Source organism: Peromyscus maniculatus, chromosome 23 (assembly GCF_049852395.1).
Source record: "Peromyscus maniculatus bairdii isolate BWxNUB_F1_BW_parent chromosome 23, HU_Pman_BW_mat_3.1, whole genome shotgun sequence".
Taxonomy (NCBI): Eukaryota; Metazoa; Chordata; class Mammalia; order Rodentia; family Cricetidae; genus Peromyscus; species Peromyscus maniculatus.
Genome location: NC_134874.1, coordinates 50536205 through 50562153, shown reverse-complemented (window position 1 = coordinate 50562153; position 25949 = coordinate 50536205). Strand labels below are relative to the sequence as shown.

At 48.3% G+C, this 25949-nt stretch overlaps 1 protein-coding gene across 6 annotated transcripts in view; it reads left to right on the top strand.

The window, feature by feature from the left end:
* Arhgef18 (Rho/Rac guanine nucleotide exchange factor 18) overlaps positions 1 to 25949 on the top strand; it is a 107850-nt gene that overhangs the window by 53573 nt on the left and 28328 nt on the right. For 5 of the 6 annotated variants that reach the window (XM_076560504.1, XM_076560503.1, XM_006970201.4 and 2 more), the window contains one exon: positions 24921 to 25062. In XM_076560504.1, the coding sequence (XP_076416619.1) occupies positions 24921 to 25062 (142 nt within the window). Of the gene's footprint in view, positions 1 to 21926; positions 22001 to 24920; positions 25063 to 25949 lie in introns of those variants that run through there. The other variant, XM_076560505.1, reaches the window with a different exon arrangement.

The window sequence follows — 25949 nt, the reverse complement described above, 5'->3', positions numbered from 1 at the left end:
GATCCTGCTCAGTGACCCAGATCGTATCCCTCCATCGTCTGCACCCCCCACCCCCATGTTTCACAGGGCACAGAGCTCCGCTCGCCTGCTGTTCCACCCTGTGGCTTTCTTAAAGGCCTTGTCATCTGGAATGCAGATGACCAGACTGGTTTCCTGCTCCGTCCCTGTAATTACTGGCCTGCCTGTCACATTCCCTCTGTGAAATGCAGGTTCCATCATGCCTCTCCCTCTGTTCACATTCTGGTGCAGGAAGTAAAAGCACAAAAGAATGAACCCCATGATGTCTGTGATGTCCCAGCACATGCCACCCACTCCCAGCTCACCTCCACTCCATACACCTTCCTCCATTCCATTGTCTCTCCTCCTGCCTTTCCCATTGTCCTCTTCTGGAATGTGGTTCCCCTCTCCTAACAACCTCTTACTCATACTGCAAAACCCAGTGCTGATAACCCTCTGACATCTCTCTTAGGCGAAAGGACCTGGGCTGTGCTATCATTCTTTGGTAACCAGGGCTCCTCTGGGCTATGTGATCCAGTGTCATTCTCCTGTCAGACTGTTATTCCTCAGAGAGATGTTAACTCTGGGCAGATTTACAGATGGACCTTACTTGGGGGGATGGTACTTGGGTATCATAGGTATGGTAGCCTGGGCCTGCAAAGCTGAGCCCCAGTTCGTGCCTAGATGCCTTGAGGTCCTGTGGACTGTATGGAGCCCATCCACCTGGTCTCATCTGCACCCTGCAAAGTGCCAAGGGCCACTTCAGGGGTTAATTGCTTAGGCAGTAGGCTTGGGGACCAGAGAGTCAGCAGAGGAGGACCGTTGCTGCATCTCCAGACGCTGGTCTCCTCATTTGGTCTTGGGTAGTAAGACTCCAGTTAGCTGAGCAGGCTTGGGAAGGGTACGGCAAGTCATTGGCTAGGATCATGAAGTTCGTACAAGCCCTGGAAAATGTAGACAGCCCATTTTGCTTGCCTCCAAAGCCTGTGTTGGGGCTTGAGATAGTAACTCAGTGGGTGAAGGTGTTTACTGCCAAGCCCGATGATGACCTGAGTTCAATCCTCAGAACCCACATAGTAAGGGAGCATCAACTCAGCCTGACTTGCACGTGCATACCTGTTGTTTTTTAAAAATGATGTGCAGCGTTGGTTACCGTGCAGAAAGCTCATGAGGCATGAGCCACAGCAAAACCCAGCATCAGAGCTTTATTGGTGGGGGTGGGGAACAAAAGAACCAGGTCTGGGGAAGAAGCGCGTGCAGAGAGAGAGAGAGTGGAGGAGGAGAGAACAGAGGAGAGAGGGGGGAGTTTGTGTCTGGCTTTTTAAAGGATTCCTGTGAACACGCACTGGTGGGCTTATGGAGCTACACCATGCATGCGCAGATCGTGTGACCACACCATGCACGCACAATAATCTCCAGCGCACACTGATGACTTAAGATGCAAGACCCCTTACCTAGAGGCTAAACTGTGCATGTGTGGCCATGCAGCTGGAGTGGGGGCAGAATCTTAACAATACCTACTGTATATGTGCATGCACAAACTTAAAATATACAAGTAAATACAGTGATAAAGGAGCTTTGTTTGTTTACTTGTTTGTTTGGGACCATATCTCTCTATATAGCCCTGGCTGTCCTAGAGCTCTCTGATGTAGACCAGGTTGGCCTCAAACTCAACAGAAATTCACCTGCCTCTGCCTCCCCAGTACTGAAATTAAAGGTGTGTGCCACCATGTGCAGCCTAAAGTAATCTTTGTTTGTTTGTTTGTTGAGACAGAGTTTCTCTGGGTAGCCCTGGCCATCCTGGAACTTGCTTTGTAGACCAGGCTGGCCTTGAACTTTAGAGATCCACCTGCCTCTGCCTCCTGAGTGCTGGGACTAAAGGTGTGCACTGCCACCACCGTGCTTTGAAGTAGTTTTCTAAGTTTACGTTTCTGGAGAAAACTCCCATGTACCTAAATCCACCTCCCTAACCTTGGGCAAAGAAATTGATTCTGCTCTTTTATTGGTGCTGAGGATGAACCCAGGGCTTCAGCACAGTTAGGCAAGCACTCTACCAACTGAGCCGGATCTCCAGCCTTGAGGACATTTATATTGGCTAATTAACCTAATGCCAAGTATTTGAGACCAGAAGTGCTTCAGGTTTTAGATGAGTTCCTCCAATTTTGGGATGTTTGCATATGCAAATGAGCTGTCTTGAAATAAGACACAAATATAAACACAGAATTCATTCACATTGCATCTCTACCTCATACGCATAGCTTGAAGATAATTATTATTTTGGAGGATTATGTACATGGAGGAACTTGAAGGGCAATTCTCTGCTCTACCTCCTTGGGTCAGGCTGTCAGGCTTGATTGCCAGCAAAAGTCTTTGCACACTTAGCCATCTTGCAGGGCCATTCAAAGGTCATTTTGGACAGTCGTTTTTTTTCTTGTGTTTGTACACAATTGTGTTGAGTGTGACCCATCACGACAGGCCAGGTGTGAAACTGTCCACTTGCCACATCTTGGTAGTTTTGAATTTTAGGCAGTTTGTGTTTCAGATTTGGAGGTTAGGGGTGTTTGGTCTGTAGAGCCCAGTAGAAGCAAGCGAAGTGTGAGAGCACACACCTGTGATTGCAGTACTGGAGAGGCTGAGGCAGGAGGATTACCTCAAGTTTGAGGCCAGACAGGTAAATACATTAAAAGAAAAATTAATGATAAGCCTGGTGATGTAGGCATGCCTTTCCAGCATCTAAGAGATGGAGGCCGGGGGTTCAGAAGTTCAAGGTCACAAACCACACCTGAGATCCCAGTACTTGGAGGATGGCGGCAGGAGGGTAAGGTGTCTTCCACTACATAGGGAGTTGGAGGGCAGCTTGGGCTACATGAGGGGAGGGAGAAAAAAGAGTAAGGAGAGAGGAAGAAGGGAGGAAAAACAGAAGCCATCTTCCAGCCTTTTTTTTTTTTTTTGCTTTCGCTTTGCTGTGACTTAAAATTTATAGAGTTTAAAGGGATTGTGTGGAGTTCTCCCTGCTCTCCCTACTATCAACTTTATTTTTTTTTAATTTTAGAGTTTGTTTTTAATTCTGTGTATATGGGTGTCTTACACACAGATGTATATCTGTGCACCACTTTTGTGCCTGGTGCCTGTAAAAGTCCAAAGGCAGCATCAGATCTCTTGGAACTGGAGTTACAGATAGATGTGACCTGCATGTGGGTGCTGGGAACTGAACCTGGGTCCTCAGGTGAAGCAGCCAGTGCTTTTAACTGCTGAGCCATGTCTCCAACTCCCAACCTTAATTTTTTTCAACATTTATTTATTTAATGTGTGTGCCACGACATGCCTTCGAGTTCAAAGGACAACTTGCAAAAGTCAGTTCTCTCCTTCTCCATGTGGGTTCCAGGGATCAAACTCGGGTCACAAGGCTTTGTGGCAAGCCCCCTTATCTGCTGAGACATCTTGCTGGCCCCCTACCTTATTTCTTTGAGATAGAATCTCTCACTAAACATGCAGCTAACTAATTAGCTAGAATGGCCAGCCAGAGGGCTTCAAGGATCCACCCCTTCCGCCTCCCCAGTGCTGAGTGTTGCTGGACTCAGCTTTTTTGTCACACAGTTTTGTTTTGAAACAGGGTTTCCTGTAGCTGAAAGTTTTCCCATGGCCTGCCCGGTCTGCAGCTGCTCAGACCCAAGTAAACACACAGAGGCTTATATTAATTAAAACTGCTTGGCTATTAGCTGGGCTTACCACTGACTAGCTCTTACACTTAAACTCAGCCCATTTCTGTTAATCTATATGTCTCCATGTGTTCCGTGGCTTTACCTGTGTGCTATTACATGCTGCTCCCTGGATGGTGGGCTGGCGTCTCCTCACTCAGCCTTCCTCTTCCCAGAATTCTCCTTGTCTGTTTATCCCGCCTATACTTCCTGCTACTGGCCAATCAGCGTTTTATTAAACCAGTGTACAAAAGCATTATCCCACAGCAGTTTCCCTGTGTAGCTCTGGCTGTCTTGGAACTCACTCTGTAGACTAGGCTGGCCTTGAACTCAGAGATCTGCCTGCCTCTGCTTCCTGAGTTGCTGGGATTAAAAGTGTGCCACCACACCCAGCTTGCTGGGCCCAGCTTTTATGTGGGCACTGGGGATCCACATCAAGTCATGCTTGCACAGCCAGACTCATTAAAACCATTTCTCCAGCCACTGTTTAAACTTATTTTATTTTGTGCTACCAACAGAGAAGTGTGGGCTGGGTGGTAGAATTCATATCCAGCCTGTACAGGGCCCAGGCTTCAACCCCTGATACTGCAAACGACAAAGAAAAAAAAAAAAAAACCAAGTCAGGGAACTTGGGTTTCCGAGAGTGGGGGTGGCACTCTTCAGGACCCTTGGTGGTATTTCCTAAGGACCATTTCTTACCGAACCAGAGTCTTTGCAGGTGGGGAGCTTGTTTACATTCCCAGCGCTGCGGCACCAACAACACCGGACAGCCAGCTGGATTCTGCCCAAGAATGTTCCAATTTTTTTTTTTTTCAATTCCTTCTCGGATGAGTCACCTGTGGCCATTTGCCTTAGTTATTTCTTATCTTTATGGAGCAAGAGCACAGCTGTGGGCAGTAGACCTTAAGAGACCTGCAGGGTGTGGTGGCACATACCTGTCATCTCAGGGCTAGAGAGATTGAGGCTAGAGAACCCAGGGCTCCAGGGAAGCCTAGGCTACACAACAATACCAAACAAAAATAGGGGCTGCTGAGATGGCTCAGAGTAAAGAACCTGCCGTTAAACCTAACGACCTGAGTTTGATCCCTGGAACCAGCCTGGTGGAAAGAACCACGTCCCTCGAGTTGTGCCGACTTCCACCTGCATCTGGGCACACACTAAATAAACAAGCCGAGTGAGGTGGCAGAGCACACCTTTAGTGCGCGCACTCAGGAGGCAGAGACAGGCAGATCTCTGGGTTTGAGGTCAGCCTGGTCTACGTAGCTAGGAGGCTGTCTCTGACTGGACGGATGAATGAAACCACACGTGCTGTACGGTGAGCATTTGCTGTTGATTGGATCTTGAATGCCCAGTCCATGTGTTGACCGTGTCCCCAGCCTTTGGTGCTGCTGGGAAGGAGTGGAATTCTTGAGGGATAGAACAGATGAAGAGGAGGAAGTTAGGTCACTGTGGCTTGCTACTGAAAGAGCTATTTATTGGGGCCCAGACCCTTCCTTCTCTCTGCTAACTAGCGGAGGTAAGAGGCCTTGGCTGCCACACACTTTGCCGTGATATCCCATGTCACCATAGAGCCGAGCGAGCATGAAACTGGGAGATGAAATAGACCTACCCCCTTTTAAATTGACTTTCTCAAGTGTTTTGTAACAACAACATGAAACCCTTGAGCATAATTTTGGAATTCAAGCATAATTTAGAAAAATGCTTTATTAGACCAAGTGGTATGGCTTAGAGGTTCTGTTAGAACCCACCAATGAGAGGTTTGGAGGTGTGGCTCAGTAGGAGAGCATCAGTCTAGAATCCACCAGTGAGGGGCTGGGGGCGTGGCTCAGTGGGAGAGCATCTGTCCAGAACCAATGAGATTTGCAGGCGTGGCTCAGTGGCTCCGCCCTTGCCTAGTCTTCTAGGCTGAGTGTGACTCAGAAGTATTCTTGTCACTACCATAAAACTTTGAAGTTAAAGTTATTAAGAACAATAAGTGCAGGCTGGGAAAGAGCTTTAGTGTTAAAACATTTGTTCACATTGGTGAGGCCCTGGGATCTGTGCACAGAATGTGCAAAAAGAAATGATTTTCCTTTTTTAAGGCAGGAAGGGCTAGAGAGATGGCTCTGTGGTTAGGAGCATATACTGTCCTTGCAGATGACCCGAGTCAAGTTCCCAGCACCTATGATTAGAAGCTCACAACTGCCTGGAACTCCAACTCCAGGCGATCCCCACACGCCTCTGCAGGCACCAGCATTTGACATATACATACCCACACTTTCATACACATACACATAATAAAAATCGGGGCTGGAGAGATGGCTCAATGGTTAAGAGCACTGACTGTTCTTCCAGAGGACCTGGGTTCAAGTCCCAGCACCCACATGGCAGCTCACAACTGTCTGTAACTCCAAGATCTGACACAACACCCTCACACAGTCTATATACATGCAGCAAAACACCAATGCAAATAAAATAAAAATAAATAAATTATAAAAAAAATAATCTCTTTAAAGAGTTTGTGTAAGCAGTAGGCAAGACTGAATCAACAAGAAGAGATCTGGCCACCTGCATCCAGCCTTTCTACCTGTTTCTCTTTACCCCACATCTGTGCGTCACAGAAATGCTGGTTGAGGAAACCAACATGACTTATTAGATCAACAAGTTTGTTGGGGGACAGGGGTTGGCCAGCCAGGGTGCCAAGTGTTCAAGGGGCTGTTGGCTGTTTACAGCATCGGCAACTGTATTAGTGTGGAAGTGCTTTGTGGGCTGAGCGAATGGCTTTCTCCCATTCCTTTTTATCCGGCTGGGACCCTTAGCCTGTGGGACGCCGCTGCCCACGGTCAGGGCCAGTGCTCTACACTTAGCTAGTCCACTCAGGAGGCAGACAAATCTTGGCTTGCTGGTTTGGGTACTTCTCCTGACAATTAGCCTGGACAAGGGCAGGGGGATGGGGGAGAGCACTTGCCGAACAAGCTAAGGACCTGTGTTTGAGTCCACAGCACCCATGGAGAAAGCCAGGTGCGGCTGAGTACACACTCTTACAATACCAGCACTTTGCAGGGTGGAGACAGGAGGATTGCTGGGGTCTTATGGGCCCTGGCCTAGCTCCAGGTTCATTGACAGACTCTGTCTCAGCAGATGTCCTCCTCTGGCCTTTTCCTGCACACACAGGCACACATGAACACATACCACACACATACATACCCCTCACATGCGCACACTAGATAATAAAATAATGACTAAACAGCAGAACATTAAATAAAAGTGAAAATCTGAGTTAGGTTAAGATAATAAAACAGAAGAAAAGCCCTTACCTAACATGCAAAAGGCCCTGTGTTCAGTCCCTAGCAGAGACATCTGAAGCCCACCACAGATAATAACCCTTGAGGCAGCAATGGTCCTTAAAATACAGACAGGTGTACCTGGACACCTGCAGTGCCCACCAGTGTCCTTCAGCTCAAGGACATGATGGCCTGTGTGCTGGCCCTGAGAGGCCGGTGCCATACAGGAGAGCTTCCTTGTCTTCTTCAAGGTCAGGGTCCTTGTGATGACATCCGGTTTTCAGCATTGTGCTGGGGCTGGCTTGCAAATGAGCCAGGAAGGGCCTGGCAACATGGCTCAGCAATCAGGGTGCGTGCCACCAGGCCTGACTCCCCAAGTTCAACCCCTTCCATGGGACAGAAACCTCCACACAGCACAGTGGCATGTGTCCGCTCCCACAAAGTAGATTTCAAAGTGTAATAATAATAAAAAAAAAAAAATTAGAGAAAGCAGAGCTGTTAAGAGCTAAGCTCACTTACTACTCTGTCTGAGAAGCCCAGGTTTGGTTATCAGCACCTATGGTGCAGCCCACAACCAGCTCCCAGCACCAGGCATGCATGCATGCGATGTACATACACACATACAGGCAAACAGCCATACTCATAGAATAAAAGTGAATACCGAGAGACTCCAAGCTTTGATTATCCATGCTCTGTTCCTTACCTGCCACTCAAGTAGAGAAGGGCTTTCAGACATCGTTCCAGATGTCTTCTTTCACATGTTAACCTTGAAGTCACTTTCTCCAGTTCTTATTTCCAAGTCAGCACCATGCTCAGAAGAAGTCCGTTAACAGCAGCTTGCCAGCAGGCCACCAAAAAGGCCTTGTCGTGGGCCAAGTGACCAGGACGGCCCTAGAGCCCATTCATCAGTAGAAGGCAGACTACTTGGGCTTGAGGGTGCAAGAAGAGGCAACATCTGCCCCGTGGTCACCCCAGCCTGGGAGCTCATGCTTCTGACATAGTGAGGCCCACATAGTTGGGAGGAAGTCCCAGAAAAACACCAGGAAAGTAAGAAAAAAAATTAGAAGGCTGACCCCTTGTCGTGACGTTGCCACTAGGTTGAGATCAGCCTGGACTACACAGTGAGATCCAGTCAATGAGATAAGATGCAGACAATGGAATCTCCAGAGTGGGAAATCATTTCATAGGTACTAAGGTTGGGTCCAGGTTCCCCACAGTGGGAGGAGCAGGTGTCCTCAGCACTCTACAGTGCTTAGTAGATGTCTGCAGAATAAATCCTGAAGGTCTGCAGCCCAGCGCCTCATCCTAACTGTGTGACCACAGAGGGTGGCCTTACTCTCAGGATGCTTCCTGAACCCAGATAACTGACTGAGAGGCAGGCAAGACTAAAATAGGAAGACTCAGCTGTCTGAGCGTGAGTCCGGAGGGGCTGTCATGCACCAGCCTCACCTTCTCTGGAAACTGCCTGGCTCTTAGCCCCTTTGGCCAGAATTCCTACTAACAATCTTCCCCCAAAAGAACCCAAAGCATCGTATTTCACGGGGCTGGGGTTGCAGCTCAGGGGATGCAGGAAGCCGAGTACCACCACATACCTGTCACCCCAGCACTTGAGGGTGGAGGTAGGAAGATCCCAAGTTTAAGGTTAACCTGACTGCGTAGTGAGGTTGAGGCTGGACTGTGCTGCTGTCTAAGGTAAAAAGTGAATCAAATTCAGCACTTTGGGTGCCTGTCTGTCACGTATCTATAAATAGCCACATGTTACTCAGTGACGGGGACGTGTTCTGAGAAATGAATTAGACTAACACACTGTCAGTTCATCACCACGTGAGCACCAGGTGTGTGCTTATAGAAACTAAGATGGCTGCAACGTCACTAGATATCTGTGGAGCCACTGTCTGGGATACTGTCACTGACTAAATCGTCATCACACAGCGGTGGACCACACATGACATCAGCTCTATTTCTGTGTAATAAACAGCTTTGCAGCTCTTGCTTACAGTGATGTGGATGGCTTCCTGGCACTCAGTGTTAACGTGGAGGGCAGGCCACAGACATATTCACTGTGTTCCGTATTCACCGAGAGTACCCTCCTGTGTCAGGTCAGACTGTGTGAAGTGGTCTTCACGGGGCAGAAGTGTTGGCTCATGCCTGTAACCCTAGCCCTGGGCAGGGGGTGGCAGCAGGGCAAGAGGCAGCCATCCATCTGCAAGTTCAAGACCAGCCTGTACTACATAATAACACCTTATCTCAAACCACAAAATGGGCAGACAAGATGGCTCAGTGGACTTGCTTGCCACCAAGTTTAATGGCCTGAGTTTGATCCCCGGGACCCACATAGTGGAAAGACAGACCTGATTCCTGCACATTGTCCTCTGCACGTGTGAACGTCACACACATAAAACAGAAGAGTGCTTTGAGTCCTCTCCCCACGTCCCATTTCCAACTTCTGGTTTGGAGGCAGCGCCTCGGCTTGGCGTCTTCTGTAGCTTTCAGTAAAGCCTTGCTTTGCTGTCACCCACAGCCTCAGTTAAAGCAGGACTTTGGGCAGGGACTAGGCATCCCTAGTAGATGTGATCACTCAGTACGTGTGAAGTCGCCCAACTGCCCAGTGTGATGGGCTCAGCATGCATGCCCATCATCCCAGCACTCGAGGAGGCTGAAGGAAGACGGTCGTGGATTTGAAGCCAGCCTCGGCCATGTAGTAGACCATGTCCTCTAAAGGATGGATGGACGGACGGACAGACAGACAGACAGATAAGATAGTCAGATAGAAATAGACAAACAAGCCCATGCTGAGATGTGGCTTAGTGGTATAATGCTTGCCAGAGGTCCTTGGTCTAATTCCCAACACTGCCAAAAATACAGGAAAAAATATGTAAAACACATCGTGAAGTCCCCCATGAATACAGTAGAGTCTCATCAGCTTGGAGCTCGCACGCTGTCCACTTGTCTCTGTGCTACCACACCTTACCTTCTTACTGGCGTTCTGGACATCGAACCTGGGTCCTTATGCTCACATAGGAAGCACTTTGCCACCGTAACTGCTTACCTAGCCCCCTTCTTAGAGGTTTTAAACTTTTGTTTGGTGAGTTTTTTAGACAGGATCTGTTTAGCCCAGGCTGGCCTCAAACTCCATATATAGTGAAGATCATCTTGAGCTATGATCTTGCCTCAACCTCCTTACCTTATTTATTTTAATTTGGATTTTTTTTTTTAACCCTTTGAAACAAAGTCTCACTAAGTTGCCCAGGCTGTCCTTGAACTTGCAGTTCTCATACCTCAGCCTCCTGAGTAGCTGGGGTGACAGGACTGTATCACTAGGAACAACTACAACTTAAAAATTTTATTATATTTATTTATTTGTGTGTGTGTGGGGGGAATTTGTGCCACAGCCCACATGTGGAGGTCAGAGGGCAACTTGTAGGAGTCAGTTCTCTCCTACTGTGTGGGTCCCCAGGATTGAAGCCCAGTAGTCAGGCCTGGTATGAGGTTCCTTTACCCACTGAGCCTCTCACCAGCCCCACAGATTTTTTTTTTAATGTTGTTTATTGAGTTTGGTGTGTGGTTTGGGGGAGCATATACATGTTGTTGCAATTACTGGGGGTATAGTTGGCTCTTGGAGGAACTGGTCCTAGGACTCTCTCCCTGGACACTCGAGTTCCTTAGATGTTACGGTGTAGTATTTATTCACATAGGTTCTACACAGATCCTCCTACAGACTGCGTTAGCATTCTTGTGTGCACACACAAAGGCTAAGTTCAGCATCTTGTTGAGAGGTCTCAGATGCAGGCCCAAGAAGGACACTGAGATGGAGTGTTGTGTGTAAGAAGGCTATTAGAAGAGTTATTAATTAGAGTTATTAACAGACAGCAGCGTGGTGCGGTCTCTTAGGAGAGACTGCATGGTGGAGGCTTTGGGAGGAAAGTGGTTCCCCTCTCTGCTTCCCCCATAGCAGAAGTGGGAGTCTCATACCTTTCTGAGGGGGAGGTTTTCAGCCTTAGCCTGCAACAGGAGCTCCGATTCCCTGGGAGGGGACAGGGAAGGGGTAAGATGCTGAACGTGTAGCCACCAATACCCACTTTGATGTAAACTCACTTCCCCAGGTGAGAAACCCCAGCACCGTGAAGTCTGTAAGCCAGCAGTTCACAGACAGTATCTCGGGGGTGCCCATGGGTGTCAGAGAGAGGACAAGCTGCCTCGGGCAGATGCTGTGGCCTGAGCAGCAGTCTGGGCCATTCTTACTCAGGTGCCTTCCTCAGTCACCGTCTCCCCAGACTCTCCCGTAGATTTTATTCTGTAGCTGATGTCTAACCCCTGATACAGTGTGAATGCCACATGCATAGTTGTTACAACATGCTGGGGATGGTGACCAGAATAAAGATCACACAGGACTGGCCAGAAACAGGTCTCTGGGCAAGCATGAGGCCCTGAGTTCCGATCCCTGGTACCTGTGGGAAAAGCCAGATGCAGTGGAACACATCTTTAATCCCAGCACTCCCACAGTGAAGTGGGAGGTAGAGACAGGGGGATCACCCTGAAGCTTGAAGGCCAGTGTGCCACACACACACACACATACACATAAATAAAAATAAAAATATAAACCTTAAAAAATTAAATACAAGCTGGGTGGTGGTGGCGCACACCTTTAATCCCAGCACTTGGGAGGCAGAGCCAGGTGAGTTCGAGGCCAGCCTGGGCTACAGAGTGAGTTCCAGGAAAGGTGCCAAAGCTACACAGAGAAACCCTGTCTCAGGAAAAAAAATAAATACATTTTCCCCAAAAATTAAAAAAAAATTAATTACAGAAGCAGTTTGCCCCCAGTATTTTCCATCCCACATCCCTAGTCTGCGGCTGCACAGTCTGCAGATGTGGACGGTGACTGGACTGGGTTAGGGAGAATAGCCCTTCTGACTCATACTTACCTCCCAAGCTACAAGCTGTCCTTTTAATTTTGCTGTGTCCCCTGAGTGTGGGCTAAGCAGGTTGTCTCCCCACCCGTGTACTTTATTCTTCTTCGTGCTGTCTTGCTCTGCAACATGAGAACGAGGCAGGGCAGAGAAATCAATGAGTTCCCGCTCCCATCGATCCAGTCGCTCCGCAGGCGGCAGAGGCGGCAGGAACTGTGAATTGCAAACTTCACTTTGCATCCGATTTTGCTCTTAATTGCCTCTTGACAACTTGAGCTAGCGCAAGCCAACACCTGCTAGAATTCTCCAGAGCTAGGGAGCACTTTCAGCCTGTAACGGGAATCTTCCCCAAAGAGCAGGCGACAGAACAGGACATCAGGGCTGCCTCTGTGTGGAGGGACCAGCTCTGTGGTTTTCTCTCTCTGTCTCTCTTCTTCTTCTTCTTCTTCTTCTTCTTCTTCTTCTTCTTCTTCTTCTTCTTCTTCTTCTTCTTCTTCTTCTTCTTCTTCTTCTCCTCCTCCTCCTCCTCCTCCTCCTCCTCCTCCTCCTCCTCCTCCTCCTCCTCCTCCTCCTCCTCTCTCTCTCTGTCTCTCTCTCTCTCTCTCTGTCTCTCTCTCTCTCTCTCTCCTCCTCTCCGCCCCCCCCTTCTCAAGGGTGGCCCTTTCACTGAAAACTGTGGACACTTCCATTCCAGGGCTCAGCTTCCTTGGACAGATGTTAATGGTCAGAGTGACATGAGAGGCATCAGCGGGCCTGGCGAGATTACTGAGACCTACAGGGTGGAGGAGATAAGTGTTCCATAATTGCTGCTTTAAGATGCACATTGCCGGAGCTGAGAGTGTGTCAGTGGACGGTACTTGCCTGGCCACACTGGACTTCATCCCAGCACCAGCATGGCCTTTTCTTCCCCACAGAAGAGTTGATAGTTTTCTCGATTTTTCTTTCTTTTTCATTTACATTTTTATTGTATTTATTATTGTGGGGAGGTGGTGCACATGCCATATTGGGCATGTGGAGGTCAGAGGACAACTTGCAGGAGTCTGTTCTCTCTCCACCATGTGGATGCTGGGAATCAGACTCAGGTCCTTGGGGTTGACTGCGGCACCTTACCTGCTCTGGGGCTTGTTTTTATGTTCTGTATTTGTATGTTCATTTGTGGCATTTTTCGCACTGTAGCCCAGACTAGCCTTAAACCTGTGGCAATCCTCCTGCCTCTCACCCTCCCAAGTGCTAACATTACAGATATGAGCCATCATGCTTCATTTCAAAAATTGGTAATTCTAGATAGAATCTGTGTTCACTTAGATTATACATTAAAGTCAAAAACTGATGAAGACCACTAGATGTTTCATACTGGACTTCCTTTGAAAGTAGTATCTACAAGGAATAAACTATTTGATTGCATATGGCATGCATGTACGTAGGCCAGAGGCTACCCAGTGTCCTGCTCTATCACTAGCCACCATATTCTCTTGGCAGGGTCTCCCACTGAACCTGGAGCTGGGCTGGCGGCCCTCCAGAGATCTCGTGTCTCTACCTCCTGCAGCACCAGGGTTGCAAGCACATGTGTGACCACACCCAGCATTTTATATGGTCCTTTAGATCCAAACTCAGGTTTTCCTGCTTCCACAGCAGGTACTCTCACCCACTAAACTCTCTGTCCCCTCGATTTGGCTTTTGTTTTGCTTTTTTATTTTGTAGATCCTCACAAGTTTGGGTGTGATTCAGCAGGTGTGCCCAAAGACTGTTCAGTCTCAATGACCCACGTTGTAGAATGAGAGAGCTGACTCCCTCAAGTTGTCCACATGAGTTCTGTCTGCCCCCACTACCAAACACAGAAACCACACACAAAAACATAACTGTGAAAGAACTTTTTTTCCTAAAGAAAAATGTAGCCAGGAATGACAGCACACACCTTAATCCCATTTACCCAGAAGGAAGAGGCAAGCACAGCTGTGAGTTTAAGGGCAGCCTGGTCTTCATAGTGAATCTCTAGCTAACCAAGGATACATAATAGTGAGAACCAACCCCCATCTCAAAAAGGGAAAGAGGGGGGTAAAAGAAAATTAGAGATAGTCTTTTGTAGCCAAGCCAGCCTTGCTACTACCTATGTAGACAAAGGTAACTTTTTAACTCCTGATTCTCCTGCCTCTATCTCCCAAGTTCCAGGATTACAGGTGTGCACCACCTGTAGATGGGGCTGGGTTACAGGTGTGGTGTGCACCACCTGTAGATGGGGCTGGGTTACAGGTGTGCACCACCTGTAGATGGGGCTGGATTACAGGTGTGCACCACCTGTAGATTAGGCTGGGTTACAGGTGTGGTGTGCACCACCTGTAGGTGGGGCTGAGCCTCAAGCATGCTATGTAATCAGTTGACACCATGAACTGGGTCTCCATCCTTGGAGAAATTGTGAGGGGCAGAGTCATAAGGTGGCCATAGCTGCACAGTAGGTCCTGAGAGCCTGGCCCTCACAGCACAGGCTGTTTGCTCCGGTAAATTCTGTGGGTGAGATCCATGACATGTATCATGCAAACCCAAGGCCTCCATCTTGTTCAGGAAACTGCTGTTAAGTACAAAAGCCTCAAACAGGGCTTAAAAAATCATCTTGAAGCTTATGGTTCAGCAATTAAGAGCACTGGTTGCTCTTCTAGATGACCCAGGTTCAATTCCTAGCACTCACATGGTGGTTCATAGCCATCTCCAGTCCCATGGGATCTGATGCTATCTTCTGGCCTCTTTGGGTACCATGCACATAGTACACAGGCAAAACATCCATACACATATGTTTGAGAAAAGAAAAAGAAAAAAAATCCTTGTGGCCAGTGAACTGGCTCAGCAGGTAAAGGTCAGGACAGCTCTCCAGGACCCACCTGGTACAAGGAAAGACCTAACTCCATCACTTGTCTCCTGACCTCCTCACGCATGTATGGTATGTGCACAGACACACACTAAATACAAATTGTAAATCATCTTGAAAACAGCCTGCTGTCTCTTACAGAGAACGAGTGGGTTTTCTTATCCCCTGTGTACAAAGAACTTTTCCCACTCCACTGTTGGCTCCACCTCTCTGGGCCCCTTGCAGAAACAGCTTTGTGTCATACAAGTGCTCCAGCCACCAGGTGCCTGCAGATCAATCCCAGCTCTTGGCAGGGACGACAGACAGTGCTAATTGAGCTCCAGAGTGACAAGTTTCCCCTCCCAGTGCTGCAGATCAAGCCCAGGACTTTATGAATACTCGGCAAGCACCCTGCAGGTCCACATCAGTTCTTCTCGCCTTTTCAGAAGGGGTCTCCAGTTTGCTCTTTAGCTCATGATGACCTTGAACTCGTGACCCACTTTCCTCCACCTCCTCAGTGGGGATGGACTACAGGCAGGTGCCACCATGCTGGCTTACTCAACGGTGAGGATTGAACTAGGGTTTCTTACATGCTAGGCAAGCATTATACCAATGAGCAACATCCCCAGCCCCCAAATTGCCTTTTATGGCTTCACGGATAGTGTGGGGCAGCAGCAGGCTAAATTTCCATGTGTGGCCAGGTCCAAGCCCCACCCACTGCCCTTCCTTCCCACCATGGCTATCTTCTTTAGGAAAGCAGGCACTGGGAGGTATTCTCCTGTCTCAAAGCCAAGAGCAGAATGACAATGCAGAGGGAATGGTAATCTTCAAATCAGAAAGATGGCATCTTCCACACAGCTGTGTGTGTGTGTTTGCCTAGCAGTTTTATTGAGGCACAGTTCACATAGCTACCACCCCAGTTGCTCAGGTAAGTATGTTTACGGTGACCATAATCAATTCGAACTCCCAAAGGAGGGTTGGGAATATACTGCAATCGGTAGAGCACTTCCTTAGCATCCACCAAGCCCTGGATTCCATCCCCAGCAGCACAAACTGATCCCAGCACTGGGGAGGTGGAGGCAGGAGGATCAGTGAGTTCAAGGTCAGCCTCAGCTACATAGCAAGTTTGATACCACCCTGTTCAAGATCAGAAGGAAATGTAACTTCCCAAAGAAAATTTCCATACTCACAAGTCCATTCCCAGTTACGCTCCTGTCCCTCGTCCAGCTCCCAGCAGCTATTACATCTCCTTTCTTCCTCGATGGACCTTGCCCAGCCTGGACATTTCCTGTCAGTGGATTCGTGCAGACAGTTGTCTTTGGGGTTTGATTTCTAAATATTTGTTTTCATTATTTGTTAGGTTGGTGTGGGGACGTGTGCACCATGACACGTGTAGGGAGCAGAGAAAACCGTGGGGCGTTTATTCTCTCCATCCACTTTGTCAAAGCAGGGTTTCTCCTACTTCTGCCTCTGCTTCGTACTCCCAGCTAGCTGGACTGCGGGCTTCCACCTCCATCCTGCTGTGGGACGGTGGAAATTACAAACGCATCACGGCCATACTTTTGTTGAAGATTTATTTTAAATCATGTGAAAGTATGAGGATGTGTGTACATGCATTTGTGTGCCTGAGGAGGCCAGAGGTCTCCAGATGCCCTGGAGCTGGAATTAGGATAGTTGTGAGCTACCCAGTGTGGGTGCTGGGAACCAAATTCAGGTCCTTTGCAAGATGAGTGCATGCTCTTGACCACTGGGCTGTCTCCAGCCCCAGGTTCAGCTTGTTTTACACTCTGGTTGTCAGGCTTACACATCACTCACTTTTCCCCCACTGAGCCTTTTGCTGGACCTGACCTGGACCTGACCTGGACCTGACTTCCCTCTAGAGCCCGGCTGTGTTTCTTCAATAGCTGGGTAATATTTCCATAGCTACATTGCACCATGCTGGGGTCATCCACTGAACGGTAGGTTGGTAGATGATTGAGAAGTTTCCACTACTGACTCCCACAAACTGCATTGCTATGAACAGTCCCTATTGTGTTGTTTTAACACACCTATCCAAGAGTATGGTTACAGCATTCGTGTGTGTGTGTGTGTGTGTGTGTGTGTGTGTGTGTGTGTGTGTGTGTGTTACCTATGTTTGTGCATGCAGAAGCCAGAGGTCAACATCCAGTACCTTCCTCAATCCCTTTCCACCTCATTTCTTTAAAGATTTTTTTATTTTTATCTTATGTGTATGAGTGTTCGCCTCTATGTCTGTATGTGTACCATTTACAGACAGGAGCCTATGGAGGCCAGAAGAAGGTGTCAGATTCTCTGGAACTGGAGTTATAGATGGTTTCGTCTGTGTATCACATGTGCTCAGTGCCTATGGAGGCCAGAAGTAGGCATCAGACCCCCTCAGAGCTGGAGTTATGGATGGCTGTTACCTATCATTTGGGTGAGAGAATCTAACCTGGGTTCTCTGGAAGAGCAGCTGGTCTCTTGACTGCTCTCCAGCCCCTCCATCGTGATTTTGAGATCCAGTCTCTCCCTAAACTTGAAGCTTATTGTTTTGCCTAGCCTAGCTGGCCAGCAAGCTCTTGCTGTCTTCACAAAGCAACATGAGTGTCTTAGGGTTTTCATTGCTGTGAAGAGACACTCCTATAAAGGAAACGTTTAATTGAGGTGCTCGCTTACAGTTCCAGAGGTTCAGTCCATTGTCATCATGGCAGGGAGCGTGGCAGCATGCAGGCAGATGTGGTGCTGGAGCTGACAGTCCTTACATCTTGACTCAGAGGCAACAGGAAGTCAGCTGATAGTCACACTGAGGGAAGCTTGATTGAAAGAGACCACAAAGCCCACCCCCACAATGACATACTTCCTCCAACAAGGCCATACTTCCCAATAGTGCCACTCCCCTTTAGGGGCCATTTTCTTTCAAATCACCACAATGGGTTTCAGGGATGCGTGGTATAGTGATATATTGTGTACCCTAATAAAATTTGCCTGAAGATCAAAGAACAGAACCAGCCACTAGATTAAACATAGAAGCCAGGTAGTGGTGGCGGTGGTGGTGGCGGCACGCACTGGGGAGGCAGAAATCTGTCAGGATCTCTGTGAGTTCAAAGCCACCATGGACTACATGAGATTGACTCAGTCTAGGAGAGAAACAGAACCCAGGCAGTGGCAGCACACACCTTTAATCCCAGTACTTGGGAATCACATGCCTTTAATGGCTGGGCAGAGAAAGGTATATAAGGTGTGAGGAGACAGGAACTAAAGGCTTTTCGGGCTGAGGAGTCCTGGAGGTAAGACGTGACAGTGGCTGGTCCCTTTGTCTCTCTGATGTTCAGGCAAATTTTATTAGGGTACACAGTGTATCCCCACACACGGCTTTCGCAAGAGTGCTGGTGATTTGCACTCAGTTCTCTTGCTTTCACAGCAAGTGCTCTTACCCCACAGTGCCATTTCCCAAGCAAGTTTACATTTTCCAAAGCACCACACAGCTTCCGTTCCACGTTCTCTGTCCAGAGGAAGGGGGCCCGAGACCCATGGCTTCACATGTCCCAACAGGCAGACCTCCAGGCCCATGAGCCCCTGGTGTGTGAAGGGTGGCTTGGACCTGTTTCAGTAAGGGTGATAAGACACGCAAACAGGAAGGGACGGCCATGAAGAAAGTGTAGCCCACAGTTGCCTAGAAACAGGCAGCATAGCACTGCATGCGGGGTCCACTGGGGTACCCTGGTTAGTTGAAGGCAGAGGGCGTGAAGGGGAAATGTAGACAGAATCTTCAAGGGTGGCTTTGGCTGGAAGGAACAAGAATGGGTAGGGTTCAGATTGATAGGTGCCAATCATCTCAGCAGCCTTAGGCCCTTACAGCAGCAGTTCTCAATCTGTGGGTCCAGACCCCTTTGGGGGTCAAACAACCCCTTCACAGGGGTCGCCTAAAACCATCAGAAAACACAGATGTTTACATTACAATTCATAACAGTAGCAAAATTACAGTTATGAAGTAGCAATGAAAATAATTTTATGGTTGGGGTCGCCATAACATGAGGAATTATTCAAGGGTCAGAGCATTAGGAAGGTTGAGAACCACTGCCTTACAGCCTTGGACCTACCTGGCTTTGGGATGATAGAGCAGATGGAATTGGCCTGTGTAGAGAACAACTGGGAAAGAAGGTGCATGGGAACCAGGCTATAATGGTGTCACTTAACTGAAAGGCTGAAGCAGGAGGATTGCCTTGAGTTCAAAGCCAACATGGAGTTTCAAGTCAGCCAGGACTACAGAGTGAGACCCCGTGTTAATGACTACTCTCATTGTTATCAAAACACCAGACAGAAACAACTTAGAGAAGGGAGGCATCTTTGTTTCTGTTGCTGTGGTAAGCGTCTTAGGGGAGAAAGGGTTAGATTCAGCTTACAAGGTTGTGTCCCATCACTATGTCCTGGGAAGTCAAGGCGGAGCTCCACACAGCTAGTCCTATCACATCTGCAGTCAAGAGTGGAGAGAAATGAGTCGCAGGCAGACTCGCTGCCTGGCTGTGCTCTTGCACAGGTCAGGATCCCTGCCTAGGGAATAGTATTGTTCGCATTAGGCTGGACCTTCCTGCGTCAGTTAACTTAATTAAGATGATCCCCCGCAGACACAGGTCAGCCCAGTGTAGAAATCCCTCGTTGAGACTCTTCCCTCGAAACGGTCGGTTGTGTTGAGTGGAGGATTAAAGCCAAGTATCACGGAGGAGTTTGTTGTGGCTGAAGGAGCAGCAGGAGTATGAGGTAGGTTGTAGTGTGTGTGGATGATCCGTAGCCACATAGACCCTGTCTGTGGGTGTTGACTATGAATTGACCGCTTTCCGTATGAGAGAGATACGGATATCTTTATATTTTTAAGTTTATGTTTATGTATTGACTTATTTATTTGTGGGCACACATGCCACACAACAGCATGCTGTGGAAGTCAAAGAACACATTTCCATAGTTGGTTCTTATTCCACCATGTGGGTTCAGGGATCAAACTCAGGTCACCTTGCTCTGCAGCAAATGCCTTTGCTCAGTGAGCCATCTCATGGTTACATATCAATCTTTATTGTCTCAAGGGGTTGGCTAGCCTTGACATTTAAGAAAGATGGTCCCATCAGGATTTGTAAATCCCAAAGCATCAAAAACCTAGAATAAGCTAGGTGGTGGTGGTGCACGCCTTTGATCCCAGCACTCAGGAGGCAGGGGTGGTAGACCTGTGAGTTGGAGGCCAGCCTGGTCTCCAGAGTGAGTTCTAAGACAGTTGGGCTACATAAAGAAACCTCATCTCAAAAAACAGAGAGAACCGGGCGGTGGTGGCGCACACCTTTAATCCCAGCACTCGGGAGGCAGAGGCAGGTGTATCTCTGTGAGTTTGAGGCCAGCCTAGTTTACAAAGTGAGTTCCAGGAAAGGAGCAAAACTACACAGAGAAACCCTGTCTTGAAAAACCAAAAAAAAAAACAACAACAACAAAAAAAAAGCAGAGAGAAAAGTATAATTCATATACCTGTTTAGGGCAGAGCTCCTGGCTCATGATGTTCTTCCATGGCTACAAACATTACGAGGGAGTCAGTTTGGACCCATCCACCGTAAGACACAAACACTTGGGGCTGGAGAGCTAGCTCAGAGGTTTAGAGCAACGACTGCTCTTGAGAGGACCAGGATTTGGTTCTCAGCACCCATGTGTTGGCTCACAACCTTCTATAACTCCAGTTCCCGAGGGTCTTATAGCCTCTTCTGGCCTCTGCAGGTACCAGGCATGAACTTGGTACATGATGCACACACAATGTGCATGCACTAATATGCATTTTTAAAAATACATTTTAAAAACACAAACATTTCACATTGCTTTTTAAATCATACAGGGAGCATTTGTGCTACAATACTTTTAGCATTGTTGATGGTTGTTGTTTGGGGGGTTGTTTGTGACAGGGTCTCACTGTGTAGTCCTGCCTGGCCGAGAATTTGCTGTGTCAACCAGGCTGGTCTTGAACTCAAAGATCTACCTGCCTCTGCTGTCTAAGTGCTGGGATTAAAGGAATGCACCACCACACTGTGCCCATGCTAGTGTTTGTTTTATTGGTTTTGTTTGCAGTGCTGCTGTACTGGGGAAACCGAGGTTTCCTTTTGGGTTCATAGACTCATTAGTAAAAGGATTTTAAAATGGACTTGGAAGGGAGATCAAAGACAATTTATTTTTAGGAAAATAGGGGCTGAAGAGATGGCTCTGGTTTAGACTGCGTACTGCTCTTGGAGAGGACCTGAGTTCAGTTCCCAGTACACAATGGTGCAGCTCTCAATGTCCTGTAACTCCAGCTCCAGGACAATGCTCTCTTCTGGTCTTCTTAGGTACCCACATGCATGTGTGCGTGCACACACACACACACACACACACACACACACACACACACACACAATCATCAGATCTTTAGAGTTTGAGGGGAAAACTACAGAGCAGATGAACCATAAACCTTGGCAGTTGACCTGAGGAGGAGGATGGAGAAGAGGAATAGAGAACAGCTTTCCTTTTGCAATGGAGGTCAGCAAGTCACGGCATGGTAGAGGGAGGTGGAGGGGGTTATAGAAAAACTGAAGAGGCCCAGAGCAACAGGGAAAGCATGCTTGGACTTTTGGCTGGTATCCCAAGGAAAAGGAACAAAACAGAAAATGGTTAACTTATCTGAGGACTCAAAACCCTGCCAGCAGCTGCACAGAGGAGGGGCTCCCTGAAGGGATGAGCACATTATCTCATTAAGGAGACAATTAGCCTTTCTCTGGAGCATGAGCTCTGGCCAGGTGAGTGACAGGCAGAGCTGGATTAAGTCTTGAAAGAAGATAATAGTTTGTGATGTTTTGGGTGGCTTAGAATGCCAGGTCTCCTCTCAGGGCCAGAGGAAGAACTTAGATTCTATTTTATTTTGAACAGGCGGAAGTAGCTTTATCTTAATAGGGCTTTGATTTAAAAATTAAGAAGGGGCCGGGCGGTGGTGGCGCACGCCTTTAATCCCAGCACTTGGGAGGCAGAGGCAGGTGGATCTCTGTGAGTTCGAGGCCAGCCTGGGCTACCAAGTGAGTTCCAGGAAAGGCGCAAAGCTACACAGAGAAACCCTGTCTCGAAAAACAAAAAAAAATAAATAAATAATAATTTAAAAAAAATAAATAAAAATTAAGAAGGGGTTTCCCTTTCTGGTATTACCAGGGAAATAAGAGGTGGGATCCATCCTCAATGACCTCCAAGGCAACTGTTAATCCTTGTAACAAACAGCTAGGCATCAAACCAGGGCCTTGGACATACCAGGTAAGCACTCTACCATCAAGCTATAACCCTAGCCTTTGGTTTTAGGAGTTTTTTTGGGTTGGTTGGTTGGTTGGTTGGTTGGTTTTAATATTTTTAACTGGTAGAGGGGAAGATTGTCTGTAAGGGCACATGTGTTTAGGTTAAGAGGACAACTTGTGCCAGACATGGTGGAGGTAGAGGGAGGCAGATCTCTGTGAGTTCAAGGCTAGCCTGGTCTACAGAGTGAGTTCCAGGACAGGTAGGCCTGTTACACAGAGAAACCATGTCTTAAAAAACAAAGAAAGAAAGAAAAAGAGGACAACTTGCAGGAGTCGGCTCTCTCTTCCTGCTATGTGGGTTCAGGGGAACGAGGGGACCAAATTCAGGTCATCAGGCAAAGGGTCTTTATCCACTGAGTTCTCTCTCTAGCCCTTGTTAGTTTGTGTACTTTACGTGTGTATATGTGTGTGTGCACAGGTGCACAGGTACATGCTGGTGTATGTATATATATGTGTGTGTGTTCACGTGTACAGGTACATGGTGGTGTTCAAGGAAGCCAGAAGAGTGTTTCAGATCTCTTGAAACTGGAATTACAGATGGTTGTGAACTGACATGTGGGTAATGGGAACTGAACCTGGATCTTCTGCAAGAACAACAAGCACTCCTAACCCTTTTCTAGCCATCTCTCCAAGTCCTTTGGCTTTTTGTTTTTGAGACAGGCTGGCTTTCAACTCGTGATCCTCTGGTCTCATCCTCCCCAGTGTTCAGATTACAGGTGTATGTCCCCCAAGGGCCACCATAAACAATATTTATTAAAGTTCTGTGGAGCTGACCATTCCTAGATGGTGTCTATACTTCTCTCTCTTTTCTGAACAGCATGAAAGCAGAGTCTGTTCAACTTTGGGTCAGACCTTAGTTCGCAGGAACAGCTAGCCATGATAAGGCCCCCACAGAGGCTGCCGTTCAGGTTTCTCCCGTGTTTGCCTGTTTAAATCATCGTTGCCTGTGTGGGGTTTGGTATGGTGAGCGAATAGCAGGAAATGCCCGCCCTGACCTGAGCCACTTCAATTATTATTTTTTATTTGTAAATGGGTATTTGTGTGTGGATGGCATCCAAGTCGCCATCATCCACCATAATAATAGCAACTGTTAGACACTTATTAACATGAGACATCAGAACATCTGAGGCAGGGTGGGTAACATCCCCACCATGCTGGGCTGTTGTAAATATTGAATGTTATGAGGGCTAGGGATGTTGCTCAGGTGGTAGATCACTTGCCTACTATATATGAATCCCTGGGTTCTGTGTCCAGCATCCAGTAAAAGGTATGCTGGTGCACAGCTGTGATCCTGGCACTTGGGAGATGGAGGCAGGACTTTCAGAAGTACAAAGTTGTACTCAGCTACCTAACTAGTTCCAGGCCAGCCAGGGCTACACAGAGAAATAAAGAATAAATAAACTTTTTAAGAATTAAGAATAAATTTTAATTGAAAGTATTTGTAACAGATAGTAATCCATACCTTAATTTATAAGCTTCCTCCATGGCCCTGTCAGAGAATTTCCAACATATTCTTAGTCTGTCTGTTGTTGTTTTAACAAAATACTGGTAACTGAGGGAGGCGGGGAGTGTGAGTTATCTGGCCAGCGGATTTGGAGGCCGAGAAATTGAGACTACAGCAGCACCCAGCAAAGGTCTTCCTGCTATCTTTTTTTTTTTTTTTTGCGTTTTCGAGACAGGGTTTCTCTGTGTAGCTTTGCGCCTTTCCTGGAACTCACTTGGTAGCCCAGGCTGGCCTCGAACTCACAGAGATCCGCCTGGCTCTGCCTCCCGAGTGCTGGAATTAAAGGCGTGCGCCACCACCGCCCGGCTTCTTTCTGCTATCTTAACACGTGGAACCAGTCCTGAGGCGGTGGGGGCATGGCTCAGAAGTAGAATGTCTGCCCAGAATTCCCCAGTGAGGGGGCTGGGCTGAGGGTGCTTGGAGAGACGTGGAATGCTCGCCTAGACTCTTCCAGTGAGGGGTTAGGGTGTGGTTCAGTAGTACAGCACCTGCCTAGCACTTATGCTGTCTTGGATTCCATTCCCAGCATTGCTCCCCTCCCCCCCCCCCCAGTTTTCAGTCAGTGGGAGACATTTCCATTTCCATCAGTGGGTACGTGTATCCTCCTGTCCAGATCCTAAAAGTAAGCAGCTGGAGTAAATAACAATTCAGAACTCTGCACAGAATAAGGAGCCCCAGGTGTACGCCGATGATTCTCCACCAGGGCTGATGTGACAGCCAGCGAAATCAGCATCATGCCTCCAGGTCTGTGGGTCTCGGCGTTATCCTGACATCCAATCTCAGATTAATTATCATCCTGTGTGGAGTGTCTGCGCCAAACACGCCAAGTGCACAGCTCCCGGTGGTAGATGATTTGCCGCGAACACAAGCTGTCCTCTGTTGTTGCCCCCTGCAAAGAGCAAGCAGAGTGTGGGAGAGTTGATCCTTTTTTTTTTTTTTTTAATTGTTTTACCCAAAGAGAAAATTCTGGGCAGTCTCCGCACCAAACACTCACAGTGGGAACCAATTTCCAGCATACCAGCCCCACTGCTCCAGCCAATACAGCGAGGGAAGGCGCAGCTTTGCTTTCTAGAAGGATCCCACCCAAGGCATCAAAACCAGCACAGCACAGCCTGGGTGCAGCACCAGGTCGCCAGCATGGGGACCACACATTCCAAGGGTGGTGACAGGCGGGGGGCACTCCCTGGCCGCCCTGAGCTGCCTTTCTACGGCTCCCTCCCCAGGAAATGGAACGAGAATGTCTTCTTGGATAATGAGCTATTGACTTCCAAGATCCTCTCGGTGCTGAAGCCGCAGGCGGAGCGAGGCTTCAGGGCAGGTGACCTCCGCTACCCTGCCCACTTCCTCAGCACCAGCTCTGTGTTTGCCTCTGTTGCAGCCTCCCTGAAGGAGCACCCTCGGACCACACTCCTGTCTGATGGCAGCAGCCCAGCCCCTTCCAGGAATGTCGGCATGACCGTCTCTCAGAAAGGGGGTCCCCAGCCAACACCAAGCCCAGCCGGTTCTGGGGTACGACCTGGGTAAGCCGGGGGGTTTCCCTCCTGCTAGCATGTGCACTCACAGGGGGGTGGGAAAAGAAACTCCTTCACTTATGTCCCGTGGTTGATGACCCATTAACACACGCTTTCTGAATCCATGCTTTTAAAATTTATCATCTCCATCATCATCATCATCTCATCAGAGCTTTGTCTTACAGTCCAGGCAGGCCTGGAACCCACAGGGTAGCTAAAGATGACCTCGAACTTTTCTTTTTTTAGATTGCATTTACTTAGTTTGGCATATATGGGAGCATGTGGAGGTCAGAGGACAGCTTTCAGGAGTGGGTTCTCACCTTCGGCTGTGAGACCCAGGCATTGAACTCAGGTCACGGTCTTGTTGACAAGCACCTTTACCAGCTGAGCTATCTCACTGGCCCACTACATACATTTCCTTTTCGTAATCCTAACGTACCCCTGATTATGTTCAGCCGCAGGTAGAGGCAGTTTGCCTAACATCCTGGGTCGGCATCCCTAGACAGGGTCTTTTCCTGTCCCCAAGACATGCTTACGACTCTATAGCTCAGTGTGCATGCCTCACGTGGCTTCACGGGATGCCAAGCTGGTCCTGTCAGTATAGGACCAGCAGCACTGAGTAAGAGCCATGGCACAGCATTGTGGTCATGTTCGCTGGTGAGTCTGGGGAAAGGAGCTGATTTTCTTCCCCGCTTCACATTGCTGTGAGGCTGTGTCTCTCTTAAGTGCTTAGGAGGAGCCCTGCGGTCTCCAGTAGAGGAAGTGCGTGCTATGCACTCCTGCACGCAGACGCACTGAGACACCTTACTGTGTCATCAGTAGTTGAGCAAGCACTCTGCCCTGAGACACACCCCCAGCTGCTAGAACATTTTTACGTCTTCAGGAAAATGTGAGCA